The 19,177-nt window shown below is 33.8% G+C and overlaps 1 protein-coding gene across 2 annotated transcripts; it reads right to left on the reverse strand.

Moving 5' to 3' along the window:
- Positions 1-2,341: 2,341 nt before the first annotated feature.
- On the reverse strand, positions 2,342-9,136 carry LOC120637009 (chitin deacetylase 1). 2 transcript variants are annotated; one of them, XM_039908591.1, is made up of 5 exons: positions 8,954-9,136; positions 6,978-7,113; positions 5,621-5,733; positions 4,083-4,232; positions 2,342-3,821 (listed from the first exon to the last, which is right to left on the reverse strand). In XM_039908591.1, exons 1-5 carry the CDS (start codon positions 9,003-9,005, stop codon positions 2,662-2,664), a joined length of 1,611 nt encoding a protein of 536 aa, XP_039764525.1. In that variant the 5' UTR covers positions 9,006-9,136; the 3' UTR covers positions 2,342-2,661. The 2 variants fall into 2 exon arrangements, with proteins under 2 accessions (XP_039764525.1, XP_039764524.1); XM_039908590.1 differs by lacking the exon at positions 5,621-5,733 and adding an exon at positions 5,891-6,021.
- Between the last annotated feature and the right edge of the window lie 10,041 nt (positions 9,137-19,177).

Below are 19,177 nucleotides of genomic sequence, written 5' to 3' on the forward strand. Positions count from 1 at the left end.
GTCTGATTGGTATTTAAGTAATGAGTAAAAACGTTAGAGTGTCTGACAAAGATTATACAAGCATTAGATAGCTGCTAGTATTTGTATCTATGTACTGTGTGAGTACTCAGCATTGATAGTTTTACGTTCATTACCAGGGCATGGAAACCGGATAAAATTTCAAACTGGTTTCGGTCAACCCCGGATTGGAATCGTTTCGTTAAAGGTTTCGGATTCGTTTTTTTAAGCGATAAACAGAGAAAACGGTTTTATTTCTTTTACTCAATAGATTGAATCTGAAAGCGGCAGGACGTTGGTCATTAGTTATTTCATGTATAACATTTTTCTTATATTGCTTGCTTGCTTTTTCTTTAAAATTAGCCAAAAGTGTTTTCATATAGTTGTGTTGTGTTTCAATTAATTTCAAATCATTTTATACCTAAGTATTATAATATTATTACAAGTATTAGATTCCTATAATGAAGCTTGGTATAATTTATACCATTTTTGTTCTTTGCAGCAAAGTATGAATTGCACGCACCGCGAAATAGAACTAGCACGTCTTGCATAAACCGGTAAATTTAGGTTAATTAATCGTTATGACACTTTACCAAAGATATTCCGGACTTCAGCCTTTACGAGATTAGCATGGTTCTCAAACAACTTTAGAACAGCAAGAATTCATGAAGAATCACAGCAGAACTCCTGAAAGCGGGCGGTAAACCGACACTTAAAGTCCTTCAGCGGTTGTTCAATTCTGCCATTCACCGAGACAAAACGCCAGAAACATGGCACAGGAGCGTGGTGGTTCTGTTATTCTAAAGAACTAAAGACCCATCTCGCTGCCGAGCCATGCCTACAAGTTGTTCTCGAGAGTCATTATAAATCGTTCCGCGGTTCGACAACTTCCAGCCTCCCCAACAAGCCGGTTTCCGATAGGGCTTTAGTACCATTGACCACATACAGTCCGTATACAGGACCAGATTACGAGACTGATCCAACTGCAGCGAGGAGTGCGAAAGGGAGATGCTATCTCCCAAAAGCTGTTTACCGCTGCGTTGGAGGGCGCTTTTAAGCTTCTGGATTAGAACGGGCTTGGCATCTACATCAACGGCGAGTACATCACTCATTTTCGGTTTGCCGACGATGTGGTCATAATGGAAGGGACTCTAGGAGACCTTAATCCGATGCTCAAGCGAATGACCTCAGCAGAGTTTCTATACAGGTGGGCCTTCGTATGAACATGAGCAAGACGAAAAATATGTTTAACGCACATGTTTAGCTCCACCCAGTAATCGAGCTCTGCACTCAAAATCGTAGACGAGTACATATACCTAGGACACACGATCCAGTTAGGTAGGTCCAATTACGAGAAAGAGGTGAACCGCCGAAACCAACTCTGCTGGGTAGCGTTTGTGAAACTTCGTAACTTTCGTCCAAAACTCATCAGTGCCTGAAGACTAAAGTTTTCGAATAGTGCGTATTGCCAGTGATGACTTAGAGATCCGAAACGTAATTATAAACGTTTGATAAGAAGGCTCATTCTCTCAGCGGGTGATGGAGAGAGCTATGCTAGGAGTGTCTCTACGTTATCAAATCAGAAATAAGGGCATCAGCAGAAGGCTTTACCAGGCTTGCTGATAAAGCTGAATAGTTAGCCAAAAATGGGACGTTGGGGTCCTAAGGCACCGCGCTGGAGCGGGGACCCCGCACTGGAAAGCGCTAGAAAATCCTCCCACAGGTAGACAGACGACATCAAGCAATCATAGGTAATTACTTGACACATGCGGCACAAGACTATATCGTGACGAAGTCCTTACAAATGACCTCTGTCCAGCTTTTAACAAATAAATACATATCTTTAGAAATTATGAGGACTTAATTTTTTTGTTCAAACGCGGTAATCCTTTGAACTACCATTCAGATTAAAAAAACTTTTTCATATTTGATATGACAATCTTTAAGGCAGGCTTTATGCCAAATCTTTCATTTTTAACTCCGAAGGGGGGTTTTGTTCGAAGTTCGTTTTTTTTAAATCGGTGAAAATTTTGATTTAGTTTCACAGTTCTATTTAATTTTTAGTTTAATACATAGCTAAGGATTTAAAAAAAATCTACGTTCAAGAGGGGATAAAAGTTTGTTTTTCAGAACGTGTTAATTCAGAAGATAGTCGGATTTAAAAATAGATTTAATTTATATTAGGCCAATTCTTTAGGTAGGCAGGCGGGCGAGTCAATGCGGTGGCTGGGGGAGTATTATACAGGATATGGCAAGAAATTTTGTAGGGGAAACTAACAAACGGACGATGTGGGGCCCGCCATTTAGTCCACCCATGGTGAAATAGTAGTGAAATTATACACAGTTTTCCAATTTATACTTATTTAATTTTTGTCCATAAGATTATAATAATCTAATATACATACTGAAACATTTAGATTATTAACTATCTTTGTGTGAAATGTGAAGTGGCGGCAAAATATTTAAAGTAGGTATAGTCCAAATATCAACTTCAAGTAGGTATTTCATTTACGGCTTAAATAAAAACAAATAATCAAACTTTAACAAATTACTTAAGTTGACTTCGGTTGTCCCTGCCACACAGTCACAATAATTGTAGGTATCTATTAATATAATTGAGTATTATTTACATGTGTACAGTCTTTTAAATTTTATTTATAGAGATCACTTCCTCACGTTGAATCCCTCTCCCGTGGGATCTAATATCCATGGGTAGTTGTTGGGGCATTCCATGCAAGTGAAAAGACGTAGTGTCTCTCCTGGTAACTCCCGAGTGGTTAATGGACATGCGTTTGGCAATGAGCAGAAAGGTTGACCTTTGACGTCACACTTGTCTTGTTTCCATTCTTGGAAATCTCTGAGCTGTGAAAGTTCAGTAGGATTCTGCATCCACTGGATAACTTGAATGAGAGAAGTGAAATATACATCGTTCTTCTCCAACATTTCTTCAATGAACTTGATGAGCTCATCTCTGAATTCCTTCTTAGATTTAAGCCATGAGGCGTGGAAGTGTAGACCTAGTGGGGCACGGTTGGTTGTGTAGTGGCGGTTGAAGTTATGACGCAGAAGTCTCCCGAACTGTTCGCCAGTTTGGATGTTTGAGCAAGAATCCACTACGTGACAACCTGGTAGAGATTCATCAAATGTGGGATCATCTCTTCGGTCAAGTTCATTCATCACCATTTCCCATACTGGATGACTTCTGGATGGACAGTTGTGAGCATTGCCGTTACATTTGTGTGGCATACGGAAATACAGCGTGTAGGGCCAAATGGGAACACGGCCTAATGGAGCAGTTATGGAAGCATCATACACGAAGTACTGATCAGCCATCATTTCGAATTGCTTGTTACCACCAACTCTCAAGTAGGGTGCTCTAACACCAATAATAGAGGCATCAGTGATGTTTGCAAAACGTTCAATAATAAGACGCCCTCCAGCCATTTCAGCTAACCAGTCATCGTAACTTCCACTGGACCAGTATTGTGGATCATCTTTGTGTGTTAACGAGAAAACTGAGATTTCATGTCCTTTGCGATGTAATTCTTGCACGGCTGCGTAGTTAGTATACTTGTGCGAAACAAAGAAGGTACCACGAATTTGGCAGCCATTAGGATTATGAAGGTTTCCATTAAATATTTGTTCATACAAATCAATGTTGTCCACGTTGACGGCGCCGTTGAATGTAATCGTTACCATTTGTGGTACTTGGTTTGGTTCAATTCCACCGGGTATGCGAGTACCGTCAGCGGAGCAGAAGCAGTCAGGTAGTCTGCACTGGTTGGTGTCGCAGTCTGGAGCTCTATTGGGGTCTAATTCGACAGCTGGAAACGTTAAGTTTGTTTTAGCTTCTTGATAAGATACGGATAAGATAAGTCCCAAGTTTAAGTTATTTCGTTGGTATTATGTATCTACTTTGATAAGTTTAACAACCTTTGAATTGCTATAAACTTATAAGTCAACATATAACAATAAATTATAATTAATCCCATAGTATAAGCTTGTGATAATTAAACGAGCAAAATAATGTTGTTTACTTATTTATATACTATACTGATCATTTTAGCAATTAATAAAATACTCACTACAAGCATTCTCATCAGACTCGTCTTTGCAGTCAGGTTTTCCGTTGCAAAATAGTTCTTTTTCAATGCAATCGCCGCTACCGCACGCAAGTTTGCCTTCAGGGCAAATAGGTTCGTCGGTCTTCAAAATAGGCATAATTTTTCTAGGCTCTGTAAATGATCAGATTATATTAGATATGCATTTACGGGTTTATGCTTTTTCAACACATCTGTAATATTTGGAGTGCACGCGATAATCATTTACAAGCATCTGTGAAACAAAACAATAATACAGGGGTAAACATTATAAAGTGACCAACATTGTTTTGTTGCTTCGTCAGTGTAAAAGATTTTTCGTATAAGTGTTTCGAATTTAATAGAATAGAGACAGAATGAAAAGATTTGGCTGAGTATGAGAATATGATCAAGTTAACGGAAAAAATTAATGAGAAAAAGAGAGGCTTAGCTCAAGTTGTATGGAATTTAGCCAAGTTCCTCCAAGTATATTAGTGACTGAATAGACACAAAAACGTTAATATTTCATTAGAAATTAGCTTTTCCAAAGAAGAAAATGATTTGTGAGACAATGAATAGGAAAAAGAGTTGAGAATATTATAGAATATATTATATTATTTAAGGTACTGCATCAAATGACAATATTGATAGTAAAAATAATGAAATGCATCGTACAAGACAGTTGTTTTTATCTATTATTTTTTCTAAACCAAGAAAAGGATCATTGTCTACTGATTAACATTTTATCATAATACGAAAAAACTGAATATACCAAAGTTGTTACATGGACTTTGAATATAACGAAGAGTTAAAACAAAAGGTAAACAATTAATATTGTTCATTATTTTATCGTAATTTTGAATATTTATATTCTTGTCAAAGTTGCCATGCATTTTTGTCAAAGTTAATGCTTTAATTTAGAATAACAAATTGGTTAGATAAAAGGTGAGTTAGTTTCGATAAAGCAAAAGGTGTATAATTTCACACATTTTTACCGTGTTTATTGGCAATTAGAAGTTAAACAGAAAATATGTTAGTAACAAGTTATAAAAGGCATTGTTAGTAAAAACTTTGTTATGTTAAGCTTTGGCATCAAGAAAATAGGTAGTGAAAGAAATGAATTCATTTATGTTCATGAGTTGTCAAGAAAATGTTTATGAAATTATGCAAAGAAAGTAAACTGGGTATTTTTCTAGATTTGTCTTAAGTTATTTTGATCGTAATCTAAATATTTGTGAAGTTTCTAAAACATGTGGCTGGATGTATAAACGTATTTTAAACGCTAAAGTGTATTTATTTACATTATAGGTACATAGGTGTAGTAACAGTTTATCTATCTTAATATTATGTGTAAATATAATGTATTGTATAATACTATATGTAGGTGCCCCTGTGTATAGTTTGTTAATGTAGTGCTTTTGTCCTGTTGCAGACCGTTCGCTTAGTCCGGGGCCTCATGCATTATACCAAATCTACAGTGCGACGCGGCCCTCACACCCAAGCTGGATTGCTCGCTACTCGCGAATAATTTTTCTCGCACTTACTCTCAAGTTTGTCACAGTTTGTCACTTTACCCTTCCAGTCGCAGGTTTGTTTATCGAGATCGAAAGAGAGTCCCGACGGGCACGTGATCTGTTTAAGACCTGACCTAGTGCACCTGTGCCGATAAGAATAACAAAATATTTAATAAATGTTTCATAGCGGAAGCGGACGTACGAAAGGCTAATTAATAGTGAACATTTTAAAATAGACACGATATGTCAACCGGATATTAGCCCTTTGCACGACCACTCCCTGTAGTCGACAGAACTTACTTTCTATTTTATCGCAATTCTTAACATGAGTTTTCCAATCACAGGTTTGACGGTCGATATCGAACGCCAGTCCGCCGGGGCAGCGCACTGAAGCGAGCCTGGTGACGCTATTTTCACCTCCTTGGTCACACCTGTACACAGCCTTGTTTTCAGCACGAGAGCCAATTTTATTGTATACTTATTGGTTTAATGTAACCTTGATAAATATATAAAGTACCTAAGCATTTATTCAAATATTATTATCTATTATTGAAAGTGGACCACTTATTGTTGTATAGGCTATTGTAAATAAAAAATCTTGAAATATTGATACATTGAAGGTACTTACTTTTTATAAGAAACTAATACCGGAACTACTTCTACTAGACTGGTGTATTCGAGAATACATAAAATTAAGTGTTCGATATAAGAAGCGAAGGTTACATATTTTCATATTGAAATAATGGGACAATATAATATTACAGTTTAGATATATGAAAATATACTTTAATATTGTATTTATATTGTGATCATGATCTAGGTATTTTCTAGTGCTTCTAAATGGACTCTTTTCTTCATCTTACATTTTCAGCATCTTTACCTAATTCTGTTGCAGCAATCAGTTTTTTTAGCAAACATAAACATTTTCCTAGACAATATTAGAAACAAGCCTAAAAGTCGTAATCAAGTCTTCAATCTAATTTTTGTATATATATAACTTCAACAATCTGTTTAATCATTTCAGATTGTACTTGGTACACAATTAATAAATAATATTCAATCCATTTGCATTGACTGTAAATCTAAAATCGCCATGTAACTATGACTAATATTCAAGGCACGTTGGTGACCGTTCCGTTCACTGGCTGGAATATCAAGTTCTTGCATACCTACTACCAAACGAATGCAATATTTTAGTATAATAGACTGTAAGTAACTACCTAATAACCTTCAGTCGTACCTATGTTAAAATTTGTTTTAGAAATGGATGATTGCGTCCACGTGGTACATCCTTACAGAGGTATACGTTTATCCATTGATACGAATGCCATTCAGAACAAGAAAAAGTATAATAAATAATGAATTATTTAAAAGACCTCTCTTTTACCTGACTACATCACGGCAGTCACCTTCGGTGGTTAATCTGAAGTATTCATCGGCAGGGCGGCCATCGCAAAGCTGTTCAGGAGTCAACTCATCTCCACCATCGTCCTCCTGACGTTTCACTCGCGTTGCATTGATTACTGGGTGTCAAAATTGGTTAATTTGAATTAAGATAATTTTGGAATGGAATAAAATAATGAAAATGGTTTTATTTGTAAAAATTAATGAATTACATTAAAATTAACAAATAACTTTATTATTCCCAACTGCTACGTTGGTCTAATTGTTACCATGTTTAACTACAAATCACGAGGTCTTGGTTTCGATTCTCGGGTCGGGCCAAAAATGATTAAGTATTGATTTCATTGTTAAGAATACTCACACCAACCCCTAATCAGTAATTTGGTGGTGTTCACTCCCGTGCCTCGGCGAGCATGTTAAGCCGTTTATCCCGGATACTATCGCCAGCTCGGAATAATAGTCGTTACGGCCCACCAATCCGCATTAAAGCAGCGTGGTGGGTCTATGCTATTAAAACCTCTCTCCTATAAGTGAGGAGGCCTGTGTCCAGCATTGAGACGTTAATAGCTGAGAATGATGTGGATGACACTCTCAAGTATTTATACATATACTAGATATGATGCAGTTGAATGAGGACAACAGCGATTTCTTAAAAACACAGATATTTAACCTTGGTAGATCAGGAAATTATGGAAAAAACCGGTTTAATTACCTTTTACCACTGAAAAATAATATGATAAAATACTTCGTAGGTATACTTCATAGTTTAATAATACGACTTAGCACTACAATTTATCTAGCAGGATGACAAACGTAAATGAAGAGTGCCAACGGGACCTGCATGTCCGTATATCTGTCAGAGGGCTGTATCTCATGAACTATAATAGGTGGGCAGTTAAAATGTTCACAGAATGTTTATTTGTTTTGCGTGAACAAGGAAAAAAAGAAAAAAAGATGAAAAGGTTTTCATTATGTGATATCTTTATCGTAATATTCAATGGTCGTCCCGTCAGACTTATTATTGAGTTATCTTAGAAGATTAGAAAAAACGGCTAAGTGAAAATTGACTTGCATGTGAAGGTTTTTGTACTAAGGAAAACTATGAAAAACATAATATTTTTTATTTATTGGCAAACTGACTGACATACTTATTAGGTATCGTAGGCACCTCTCGGGTACGAAACTCTAGAAAGGTGCCGTGATTGCCTGATATCCCTAGCATTTAAACGAAATCACTGATTCGAAACGAAATATACATTAGTGACGGCATAACAAACTTAACACGCTTATTGAGTAACGCAGCTTAACGTAAACCACGATTACCACACGCGAGTGAAAGAATGTCGTAGGTACCGTTTCATTTCGGCGTAGAACGTGCTGAGTACAAAGCTCTTTGGAAAGTTCGTGAATTTAAGAGTAAATAATCATAATATCGAATTAAACTATATGCTAACTTTATATACAATATCATTACATGAATACAACTACCTCGATTCTATTTTATGTTGCGTAGTCAGTAAGCAACCCGATGACGGCATTGAAAGGTAAAACGTTAAAAAGAAATCGAGGTCAACGCCGGCCACGTAAGTAACCTGTGTTCTTTCTTAAACGGCTATAAATATTTACGTAAGTTTTAATAATAAACTAATTTAATAAGCTTTAAAAATTTATGAATTAACTAGTTGCGTAACAAAGAAAAATATTGAGTACTATTTAATAATTTGAAGGTATTATTACATTTTTTATTCTTTATCAAGATTTATAATTTCAAATCAGTATGTACAATTTTGAATATAACATAATTATTATAACGAAAATATAACAAAAAGATTAATGTTTATTTAAGTAAGATTTAATCATAACGCTATAGCACCCCGGCAAATTATTTATCAATTCAGTAAATTACTTATTAGATCATGAAGTCTACACCTAATCGTAAATAACTATTTTAGTACTCACCAGTATAGGCGAGTAGGAGCACCCCCAGACACAGGTACGGGTGTCGAGCCATGGCGCTCGGCGAAGACTGGCCGGTGCGTCGCGCTCTACAAGAAAGTGCAAGAGGTTCTTGCTGCCCCTCTTCACCTATTTATATAACCAGGCAGGTCTCGATAAACACCAGCCGACTAACTCCGCCCGTCCTGTACGCACTATACCTCCCGTCGATATAAGTCATCACTCCATCGCCGCAGCTTTTAATAAGCACACGGTGACGCTATCCTAGACAATGCTCCGAAATGATAATGATGATTAAGACTTTAGCTAATTACGACCCGAATAATTCGTTAATATTGCAACAAAACTTGCTCGTTAGTAATGTGTTACATTTTAATTAATTCTTTTTAGTACGATGCAATAGAATACTATTAGCGTAGGTAGGTATAATAAATTCAGCTAATCTAACTTTTTGTTTCGAACACAATAATGCAAAAAGATGCATGCATAGTTTATTATAAGAGTGACTACACTAGCTTTTGCCTCGGGTCAAGATATATATAAAATTCAATAGGTGGTAACATTATTACTTAGTCTAAGTATTTAAGTAATTTTCTTTCGATCTCTAAGTTTCAATTTTGCATGATGCGTTGACTTTAGACATGTTTTGAAATCAAAACTAAAACTCAAAACTTTTTATTAAAGAGAATCCTAACTTTTAACGCGTTCATACATTTTTTCCTTTAGTAGAGAAATAATGGCTATAACTTAATTTGTTGACTTACAAACAAAAAGCCACGAGGTGTTAATTTAATCGCACACTAAATTCAGCTAGGTTTTAATTTTGCTATCACCATGTAACCGTGTCACTTAGAATGAATTAGCTATTTAGTAAGGTATTATATGCAACGATAGTTTGTGTAATACTTGATGGTTGGATTTTACTATAAAGAAGATAAAATTTTGGTTCAATTTGTACATAAAATGTAGGCTACATTTTATATAAACTATGAATTAATTGAGAGACATTTCCAAGATGTTATTCTGTAGTTTATCATATAATATACAGATTGATTTTTATGTAGCTATAATTTTGTAATGTACTCGTTTCTTCACTTTAAAACTAGGTTTCTTCACGGGTAGTTTTCGAAATCATTTTAAAAATTGGTATAAGTAGGTAATACCAAGTAGTTAATGACTGGCTTAGATGTGACTTTCAAGATTAGGCTATTATTATCCTTAGGGAACCTTGTGACAATCCTATGTATCGCAACCTTGAGATCTATATTTTTTAGCAATATAATTTTCAAACATTTAATATTCCACCGACTGCTTATATAATATGTATATAACTAATTTATTTTGAAGATTTTTGTGGTACTACTTTCGATTATTATAGGCATTCGAACCTGTTTTATAAAATTTATGTCAATGTCATCACTAAACGGAGAGAAGATTCGAAACTGTAATCTTGATTTACATAATTAATTCTTAAAAATATTTGCTTGAAGGTCAATAAATTTTAGTAAAAATGAAAAGGGCGAACTTCATGTATAAAACGTAATTAGTTATGTTGTCTAATAAGAAAATTATACTGAAGTAATAAGGTATTGAAAAAATCTTATAGACTTAATAAATTTATATGAAAAAAATACCGTTCACTCAAATATTATATCCCCCACGTTAATACCATATGTATTGAGGGTGTGTTTCAAATATACCATGTATGAATTGAGATCCATCTCTTCTTTATTTAAAAAAAATGGTTTAACTTATGATAAAAAATATTCATATTTAAAAATTCGTTTAAGAAGAAAACATATTAAACGACACACTTACTTCAGACTTTAGGTACTAAGGAACAAACTTAAGCTATACTTAAATTTTTTTAAATATGAGTATAAGTATAAAAAGTTTACTTTGAGAATTCAGAACAGGTGAGCTATCTCAGATTGGCATGCTATCATTCAAACTCTATTTGGTTTTTTTTTTGTAATAAGAAAGCTGTGGTCCACCGAGTAAAAAATTGAAATTTCAGTCTGCACATACAAAATGTAGGTCATACAAAAAATACATATTGATCAGGTTATTTTATTTCAATAATAAGAAATACCGTAACAAACGAGATGGGTATAATGTTAGGCTATAAACTCAACATAATTCAAAATTTGCGAGAAGATGGGTGACCTTGCGGCAATACATATCCGGGTCTATCAGGTTATGTAACATTCAAGTAACGAGGAGCGAAGGATACTTGGCCGAGGGGCTGTCGTGGCGCCGCGTTGGCGAATCGACGTAGTAAACGCTGCGTGGCACCAACACGGACATCAGCTGTAGGTTAGCTCTTTTGATTCTAAATTTAACAAGAATCACACTTAACAGATATGCATTTCGTTCAAAGCAAACTTATTTAATTGCAACATAGGTACAGATAAACATAATCAAGTAGTAGTAGATCTTTTTGCGATAGAGCTGGGCTGGGGAAATAATACCACCATGCTTATTTCTGCTGCTAAGCAGCATTGCTGTATTTCGGTCTGAAGGGCGTGGTCTGAAGTAAAAACGGGCACATATGTCTTAATACAACAACGCCTAAGGTTGATAGACACAAGGCACTTTGTAGCACTCGTTTCTTGCATGCACTGCGAAATGTTGCTCTGTTAATAGCCCCTGGTTTTCAATTTAGCATCAGGCGGGTTACTGCTTGTAACGTCATAAAAGTATAAAAAAAGCCATAGACAATGTAAAAAAAGGTAAAGGTAAAGGTAAAGGAAGGTTTATGGTTGTAAATCCAGGTTGAATTAAATTACTTAAAACTATAATTATAGTTACATACAAGTGTCGCATTTAAAAAGTAGTCCTAGCTTAGCATATTACTGCAGGTTTTTTTTTAATTAAACCAAAGCGCTGGTATTCTATTGAATCCAAGGTGAGTGGATCACACGAGCTCGAGGTCAAAGTAGCAGTCTAACATACTGGAAGAGTTTGATTTAGTATGAATAAAATATATTTATATGATTAATGACATTATGCTGTTTCTAGGTCAGGTTTAAAGGGAGTTAGGATCTTATTCGTATTAAATACGACACTCGAATCGTAATACGTGCAAAAATATAATATTCTTTACATTATAGTTTAGCCTTTAAAGCCTTGAATTTTACTACTTCCAGTGGTTGTTTGTTATTAAAACAGCACACCCTTGCAGAAAACTAATGGGAATTGTTGTCTTACAATTTGTTTTTGCTAAGTCATAAACAAAAATTCCGAGGGTTTTTAACATACTCTTTTACTCTAGAAGAAGCTCTCAACAATCTTAACAAATTTAAAAAATAAATGATTTGAACTCGTCGTCGATTTGTTACCTTGTCTTTCCCTATTCATTACAATTTTATAAAGATATACCTACATAACTATTCAATATCATTATAAATTATGAAGTATTAACAATATAGTAGGTTTTAAATATTAAAATATTAGACTAAAATAAGAATTAAACCAACGCCACACAAAAGACTTCAACGCGATGCAATCTTGAACGTCCGCTTCGCGTCAGTTCGAGGTTCGAGAGAATTCGACGAACCTCTGACGCATCGGTTCAAATATTTGCTCAAGTTTCGATTCAGTGTTCAAGTTTTAATCGCAGGAATGAAATAGGAGGTTTGGAGCTAAATATACATATCTATCTCTATAGTGTTCTCAGACGCATCTGTAAGTACCTATTCCCAATTGGGAGGGTTCAGCCTTGAATTGGAGTGAAGGTCAACTATAACTTTCAATACAAAAAATATGGAGACAAGTCATAGGAAAAAGCTAGTTAAGGAATATGTTGACACTACAAGGGTTACTCAGAATATTCAAAAAACTAGTTTTTTGGCGTTTTATCTCTCTATATTTGTAAATATGCTAAACCACTTGTTAATTTAAGCATAATATAATGATATTGAAATTAGTGGCATATAATAAAATATATAATTAGCTACCTACTTGATCTATAAAGGTCAAGTGAAAATTCAATATGACATAGAAATCACGTAATCACCAAGATAGACTAATTAGCGGTCTGCCGTATAACACACATTTAAATTTACGGAATTCAAACAAACTCATTCCCAAGTTCCGTACATGAAATAGGCCTTAGTGGTAGAAAAAAGACATCCTATACCCGTTATATGCGTATAGTATAAAAATAGTATAACAATCCTTTATATTTCTTCAGAGCTTCTCAAAGAAGCCTGTGAACTCATCAATAAATTTAAAAGTAAAAGTATTTTAATGTAAATAAAAATAGAGTAAGTAAAATACTTACCTGAACCTTAAACGTAATTTTCCAAGAAAAGGAAGGGTTTCGAAACTAAGATATATATATGCGAGAATTATGTTCCCTGTAGGAAAAGTGACGTACCTAAACATTAAAAGTAATATACGGTTTATTTTACGGGCCCGCCCTCATAACGGCTTATTTTAAAAAAAGGATGAGGTTCGCATTTCGCTTGTATTCTTTTCATGTTTGTTTCATTTGAAAAATTATGTTTCTGTTTGAAACGGTATACTTCCCAAATAGTCTTATTTTCATTAGGTTAAGATCTATTTACTGGATCCTAGAAAAATCGAGGGAACGGTTAAATATTATATCAATTTGGTGTATCTGTTAAAGTGATTTCTGCATTTTCATTCGAAAAGCACCATTCGGTCAACTGAAACTGATTATGGGAAAAACACAATGCTAAATATTACAGGGTTGTAATTCGATTATGATATATGGTTTGTAGGTAATTTATGCTCGTCACAATTGAGGAGCTGATGTGATCGTCAGCTCCTCTATTGTGATGAGCATAAAGTGCCGGGAGAACTCCTCAATTAATGTCCCGACTCAAGGAAAAGCAATATTATAATAAAAACAATATTATATCATTAAAATACTTTCCTTGCTACTATATAAAGGTATATACTAAGTAATTTTTATATTTTTATTTTATGAACAAGTCGGTTTTTTTGTCTTATATTTTTTTATTGACTTCACTCAATGCGACAGCTTTAAATGCAGTACAAACTGTCTTAGCCAAAAGTTTTTATTGTTAAGTATTGTATAGGATTGATCAATGTTTTTCCTTAGTCAAAGGTTTTAGCTTTGTTTAAACCAGAAATTTAAGAATTGACTTCGTATCACCCTGAGCGGCAAACTATGAACTTTTGATTATAACATAATGCACGTAACAACTGTATATTAGTATGAAACTAGCAATCTATAGTTTAAATAGTAAATCTTCGGCAATGTTATGCAACATATAGCACATCGCGTGAAAGTGTAAATGATCAGAACGCCTAAATAATCTATAGACATGAAGTAACTCTCTTATCGCAACAACTTCGATTTCAAGATTTCTGATGGATTGACTGGGTATCTGCCTGATTGTCCACTTATAGACAGATGCGTTGAAACGAAACACCTTGTAGTGATGATATATATACTCGCAGTTTGAATATAAATCATCAAGATCATCATCATTATATGCACCAATGAACATCAACTGCTGGATATGTTGCTTTTGAAGTGAGTTTAAAATTTTACGGTCTAGTGCTTATGTCAATCGTTCCTGCGACTCGTTGGTGCCGTCTTTTAACCTAATCAAGGTTGCTGCGTTGATCAGCAGCACGTTGGAATCCCAACTTCCATCGGTACTCCGAACTATGTGGGCTGCTCACTTCGTTAACCTACGTTTGTAACTATTATTTTTTCTGTCTGATTTGATCTTCTCAATATATGGATTTGAGACTGATTGACTGATGACTGATTTTCTGACTTTTCATCGAATACTGAGTGACTTCTTTTTTACAAGGATCAAGTTTGACAATCATAAATCAACACTACCAGTGTTGATGTAACTATATGAATACTTTCTTCAGGCAGAAGAATTCAAGAAATATTATATACGAATACAATTAAATACATGATCTACAGAAAAAAAACAGCTTATCAGTTATTCAGTTATTTACCTTTGAAAAAAGAAAATCGTAAAAGTTAATTTAGACCCACTACTAAGTTTTCGACTGAGCTGAATTCTTGCAAGATATGCATATCGGATGACAATGCAATATAAGACATGGAGTTGATCTGAGACGGTGGCAATTCTTCAATAAAACGCCACAACCCCATCGATTTTGGGCTCGTTTATTTTGTCTTGAAATGATGAATTTTCTGGGATCGGAAAGGTGTTAAACTATATATTTAATTATTTAATATTATTAAAAATAAGTATAAAAAAAGATCATTCTTGTAGAAGAAAGATATTCGAGATATAAGTATGAAAAAAAAATACATACTTCTATCTTCATGTAACTAACAAAAATAAATGATAGTTCGCTTTGACTTTTAAGTTATTTTCCATAAGTAGGTAACTACTAAATATGATACTTGTCTTTATCCAGTTATAAATGTTACAAACATCAAATTTATTATATAAAAATGGGAAATAAAAAAATTATTTACTTCGGTGTGAACCTTTACACCCAAGTAAATAAATTTTAATTTTAATTTTAATTTCTGGGAATGCCCTTCGACTGTAAGCTTCAGTGGGGAACCCACATAGATACACTAGCAGGTAAACTAAGCTCGGTTGCCTACGCCGTCCGAAAAAATAAACAGATTACTGACGTAGAAACAGCAAGACTACCACTAGAGTACTTGGCGTACTTTCATAGTGTGATGTCTTACGGGACCTTGTTCTGGGGCAAAGCTGCTGGTATTAAAACTATATTCATTTTGAAGAAACGAGCTGTTCGGTCAATATACAAACTTAAATCACGTGAACCCCTTCGTGAAAAATTTAAAGAAATAGGTATTCTTACGGTAGCCTCACAATTTATTTATAACAAATAACAATATAGTATTTGCAAGACAAAAGATTACTATTTATAAACGAAAAGTGGATTCAAACAACCGCCTTACTCGAAATGGACAAAAGTTAGTGACATCTGCATATCGTTTGCGAAAGGTGCAGAAGTCATTTGTCGGATTGAGTATATGCTTTTTAATCTGATTTCCAGGTAATTTTGGACCTGCCAATGCATAAGTTTAAAAATGTGTTAATAAAAACACATTTAATAATTCGTAGTTACTATAAGTACGATTGATGAATTTGTTAACGACAAGGCTGCTTGGAAGCAGGCTCCACTCTCATCTATCACAAGATAGAAAATTTATTATACACATGTTTTACATTGTAAACTGTAAAATGATGTTAGAAAAGAGCAATCTGCTGAGTTTCTTGCCGGCCCCTCTTGGTGCCATCTGCCTTCAGAACCGGTGGTAGAATCACTACAAACAGACTGAATTGACGTTTTAAAATTGCTTATAAACTGGGCCTACTTGATATAAATCAATTTTGATTTTTTTCTTGAATTTAATAGAATATTATTAAGAACTTATATTATGCTTAGAAATCTAGAAAAAAACAAAAATTTTTGAGTGTCACCTTCCAAGTATTATTTAGCCGGTAAAAGTGGTAAACCCGTTAAGTATTTGTGTAATTTCGTTATAATATTAATGTTAAGAACGTTATAGTTACATTCTATGTTAATTACAAACATAAAAACAAGGAAGTATGTACTGAAAGCGTGGAAGCTATTCCGGAAGTCGTTCCGGAATTCGGGAAGTAAAGCGGACATTTCCATTTCTGGAAGTTGAAGGTATCAGTCACTTGTGTGTGATAAAAGGTCTTATAAGAAATAATTAGTGTTTTCTATTTATTGTATACATAATTGTAATAAATACTAGGTTCAAAACGTAAATTTGAAATGAATTCTTTCTTGTCATTAGAGCGAATGAACTTGAAGAGGGAGTTTCGAAATTCAGTTTTGATATAGGCACTTAATACTAAAGGGTATTTAAACTAACAAAAACACCTTTGAGAAATAATGTAAAGCGATTATTGTAAAATTAGGTAGGGTACATTTACGATAATATATCTATTCCCTATTGTATACGGAAAAGTATGATTAATAACGTAGGTCACAGATTTAGGTCGTAGATTTTCTAATTTGCATGTATGTACGCAGTCATTAACGTATCTCTTTTTTTGGGATTTGAGTTGAAAGTCAATGACTGTTATTTAAATAATTATTAATTTTGTCTGATAATAAGCCTTTTTGTGTCTAATGTACTATACATACTTGTGAGTATAAGTCTTTAAGTTAATAGCTTTAATCTAAATTCACTTATACCTAGAAATCTGTGCATTAAAATAAAATGACGAGGTACCTACTATTAATATTAATCATATCTATAATTGTTTTTATTCAATGGAATAAAATAATACGATCCGAAAGTAAGAAAAATTTGGTACTTAGTATGCGTAAACGTACTTTTAATTAAAAATATTGTTTCAGTAGTTCAGTCATCGTAAAGATAATATAATTTCAAACCAAACTAAGTATTTACTTATTCTGTTAAATAACAAGCTTAGTTTTTATGTTTTAATGCATCTTCATGTTGAGTATCAAACGAGATGCGGAGAATATGATACGTTCAAGCAAAGATACTGACGAAGCGCGACGCGACGGCAAGTAGGCGCGCAAGAGTCAAGGATCCTTCAAGATATTTCCTTTCACTTGCGACAATGCATGCGCACCTATACATATAAATATATCGATATAGTATAGATAATGTTAAGGTACTTCTAACTAATTCTATATGAATAAGGCCAACGACTGTATACTCACTAAAACAAGTTGTAAAATTCCTATCTTGCGGCTTTGTCGTGTCATGTGTGTGATGTTAATTTTTAGGTAGAAATAAAATATATTATTAAGATATAGATTTAATGACTCAATAGTTCATCTATAATAGCTGCGACCGATTAAATTTAATTTATTAAATTTATTTCAGAGAAGTTATTACAACAGATCTGAGACATATCGTATTTTATTTAACGCTGACGAGATCTTAACGAATAAGGAAAACATACATTATGAATACTAAGCTTCATAAGTATAACCTGTATTATTTAGGTATCTAAAAATGTACCTACATATTATAGATCCTATAGTACAGTAGGTATTCAATAGGTTAGAATGGTAATTGATACCTTTTGATATTATAAGTAAAGTAAACAATTGCAGTGCTGCACAACTAATCATTCTTTAACATGACCTATGTTATTGTTACGCAAGAGAATTTTATTTTTAGTATAAGAAACAGAAATAAGGAATGCTGCGACAACGCGCTCTCCACCTGATGACTTTCACTGCTTTCACTATCACAGGCTGTACTGTGTCGCTCTGCATGACTATACTTGTTGATATTATATTTGTAGTTTTAGTACTCAATGTCAACTCTCTATTTATATTGATGCCAGCAATTCTATTGATTTTCATTGTCCTTATTTTTGTTTCAATTTACACTCTGCGTTGCAACACCCAATGGAAAGTTTGTAGAGATGACGGTATACTATATGCAGATGGCCGGATCGAAGGTGATGATGTGCAACGCGCCACCCACCGAGGCCAATGTGTCAGCTAAGGGAGGGCGGTGTGTTGGTGGTGTTTCGTACCTATTGTCTTGCTTTAAGATTGCGTAGGTACCTACACGTACTAAAATTTTTATATCACAAATAGTGCTTGTACGATTATGTTAACTTTTATTGCCTATACAACAATGGTTTAATATAAAACATCTAAACATATATATATATATATATATATATATATATATATATATATATATATATTTATATAATATATATATATATATATATATATATACAAAGGATTATATATATACATATGTCCACTACATAACATGTATATAAGATATCTTTAAAAGAGCAGAGAATATCAAGGAATACGGAAGCAAACAACAGAACAGTTATTAACAGGTTCCCAGTAGGTAGGTATGGGCCGGAAATTGATTTCCGTATCTACCAACTAGTAACTACTTGTTGTACGTTCGTGGACCCATACCTGATACCTTCAAAGAAATCGTTGTTAATTTTTTTATTAATTTTATAATAAGGCAAATGATATAATTCAATAAAATGAATTATGAATATCATAATTCATTTTATTGAATTATATCATTTTAGATTGTAAATGATTTGATTTGATTTATCATTATAAAAAATTAGTTGTTCTAAAACTCAAAGCTATTTTCGTAAAATATTTCATTTATATCGGTACAGCGGATCGTTTTAAAAAACTCAATTTACTATAGTTTACTATTACAGACGTCTTTTACTTATATGATGAATACAT

This window comes from Pararge aegeria, chromosome 3 (genome assembly GCF_905163445.1).
Source record: "Pararge aegeria chromosome 3, ilParAegt1.1, whole genome shotgun sequence".
Classification (NCBI taxonomy): Eukaryota; Metazoa; Arthropoda; class Insecta; order Lepidoptera; family Nymphalidae; genus Pararge; species Pararge aegeria.

Bases quoted from the DNA above. Each gene is read 5' to 3' on its own strand.
- LOC120637009 (XM_039908590.1), bottom strand. From the start codon at position 9,005: ATGGCTCGACACCCGTACCTGTGTCTGGGGGTGCTCCTACTCGCCTAT. The intron at 6,022-6,977 runs GTAAAAGAGAGG...GGCTGTGTACAG, and splicing joins GACTGCCGTGATGTAGTCAG to GTGTGACCAAGGAGGTGAAA. The intron at 3,822-4,082 runs GTGAGTATTTTA...TAACGTTTCCAG, and splicing joins GTCTGATGAGAATGCTTGTA to CTGTCGAATTAGACCCCAAT.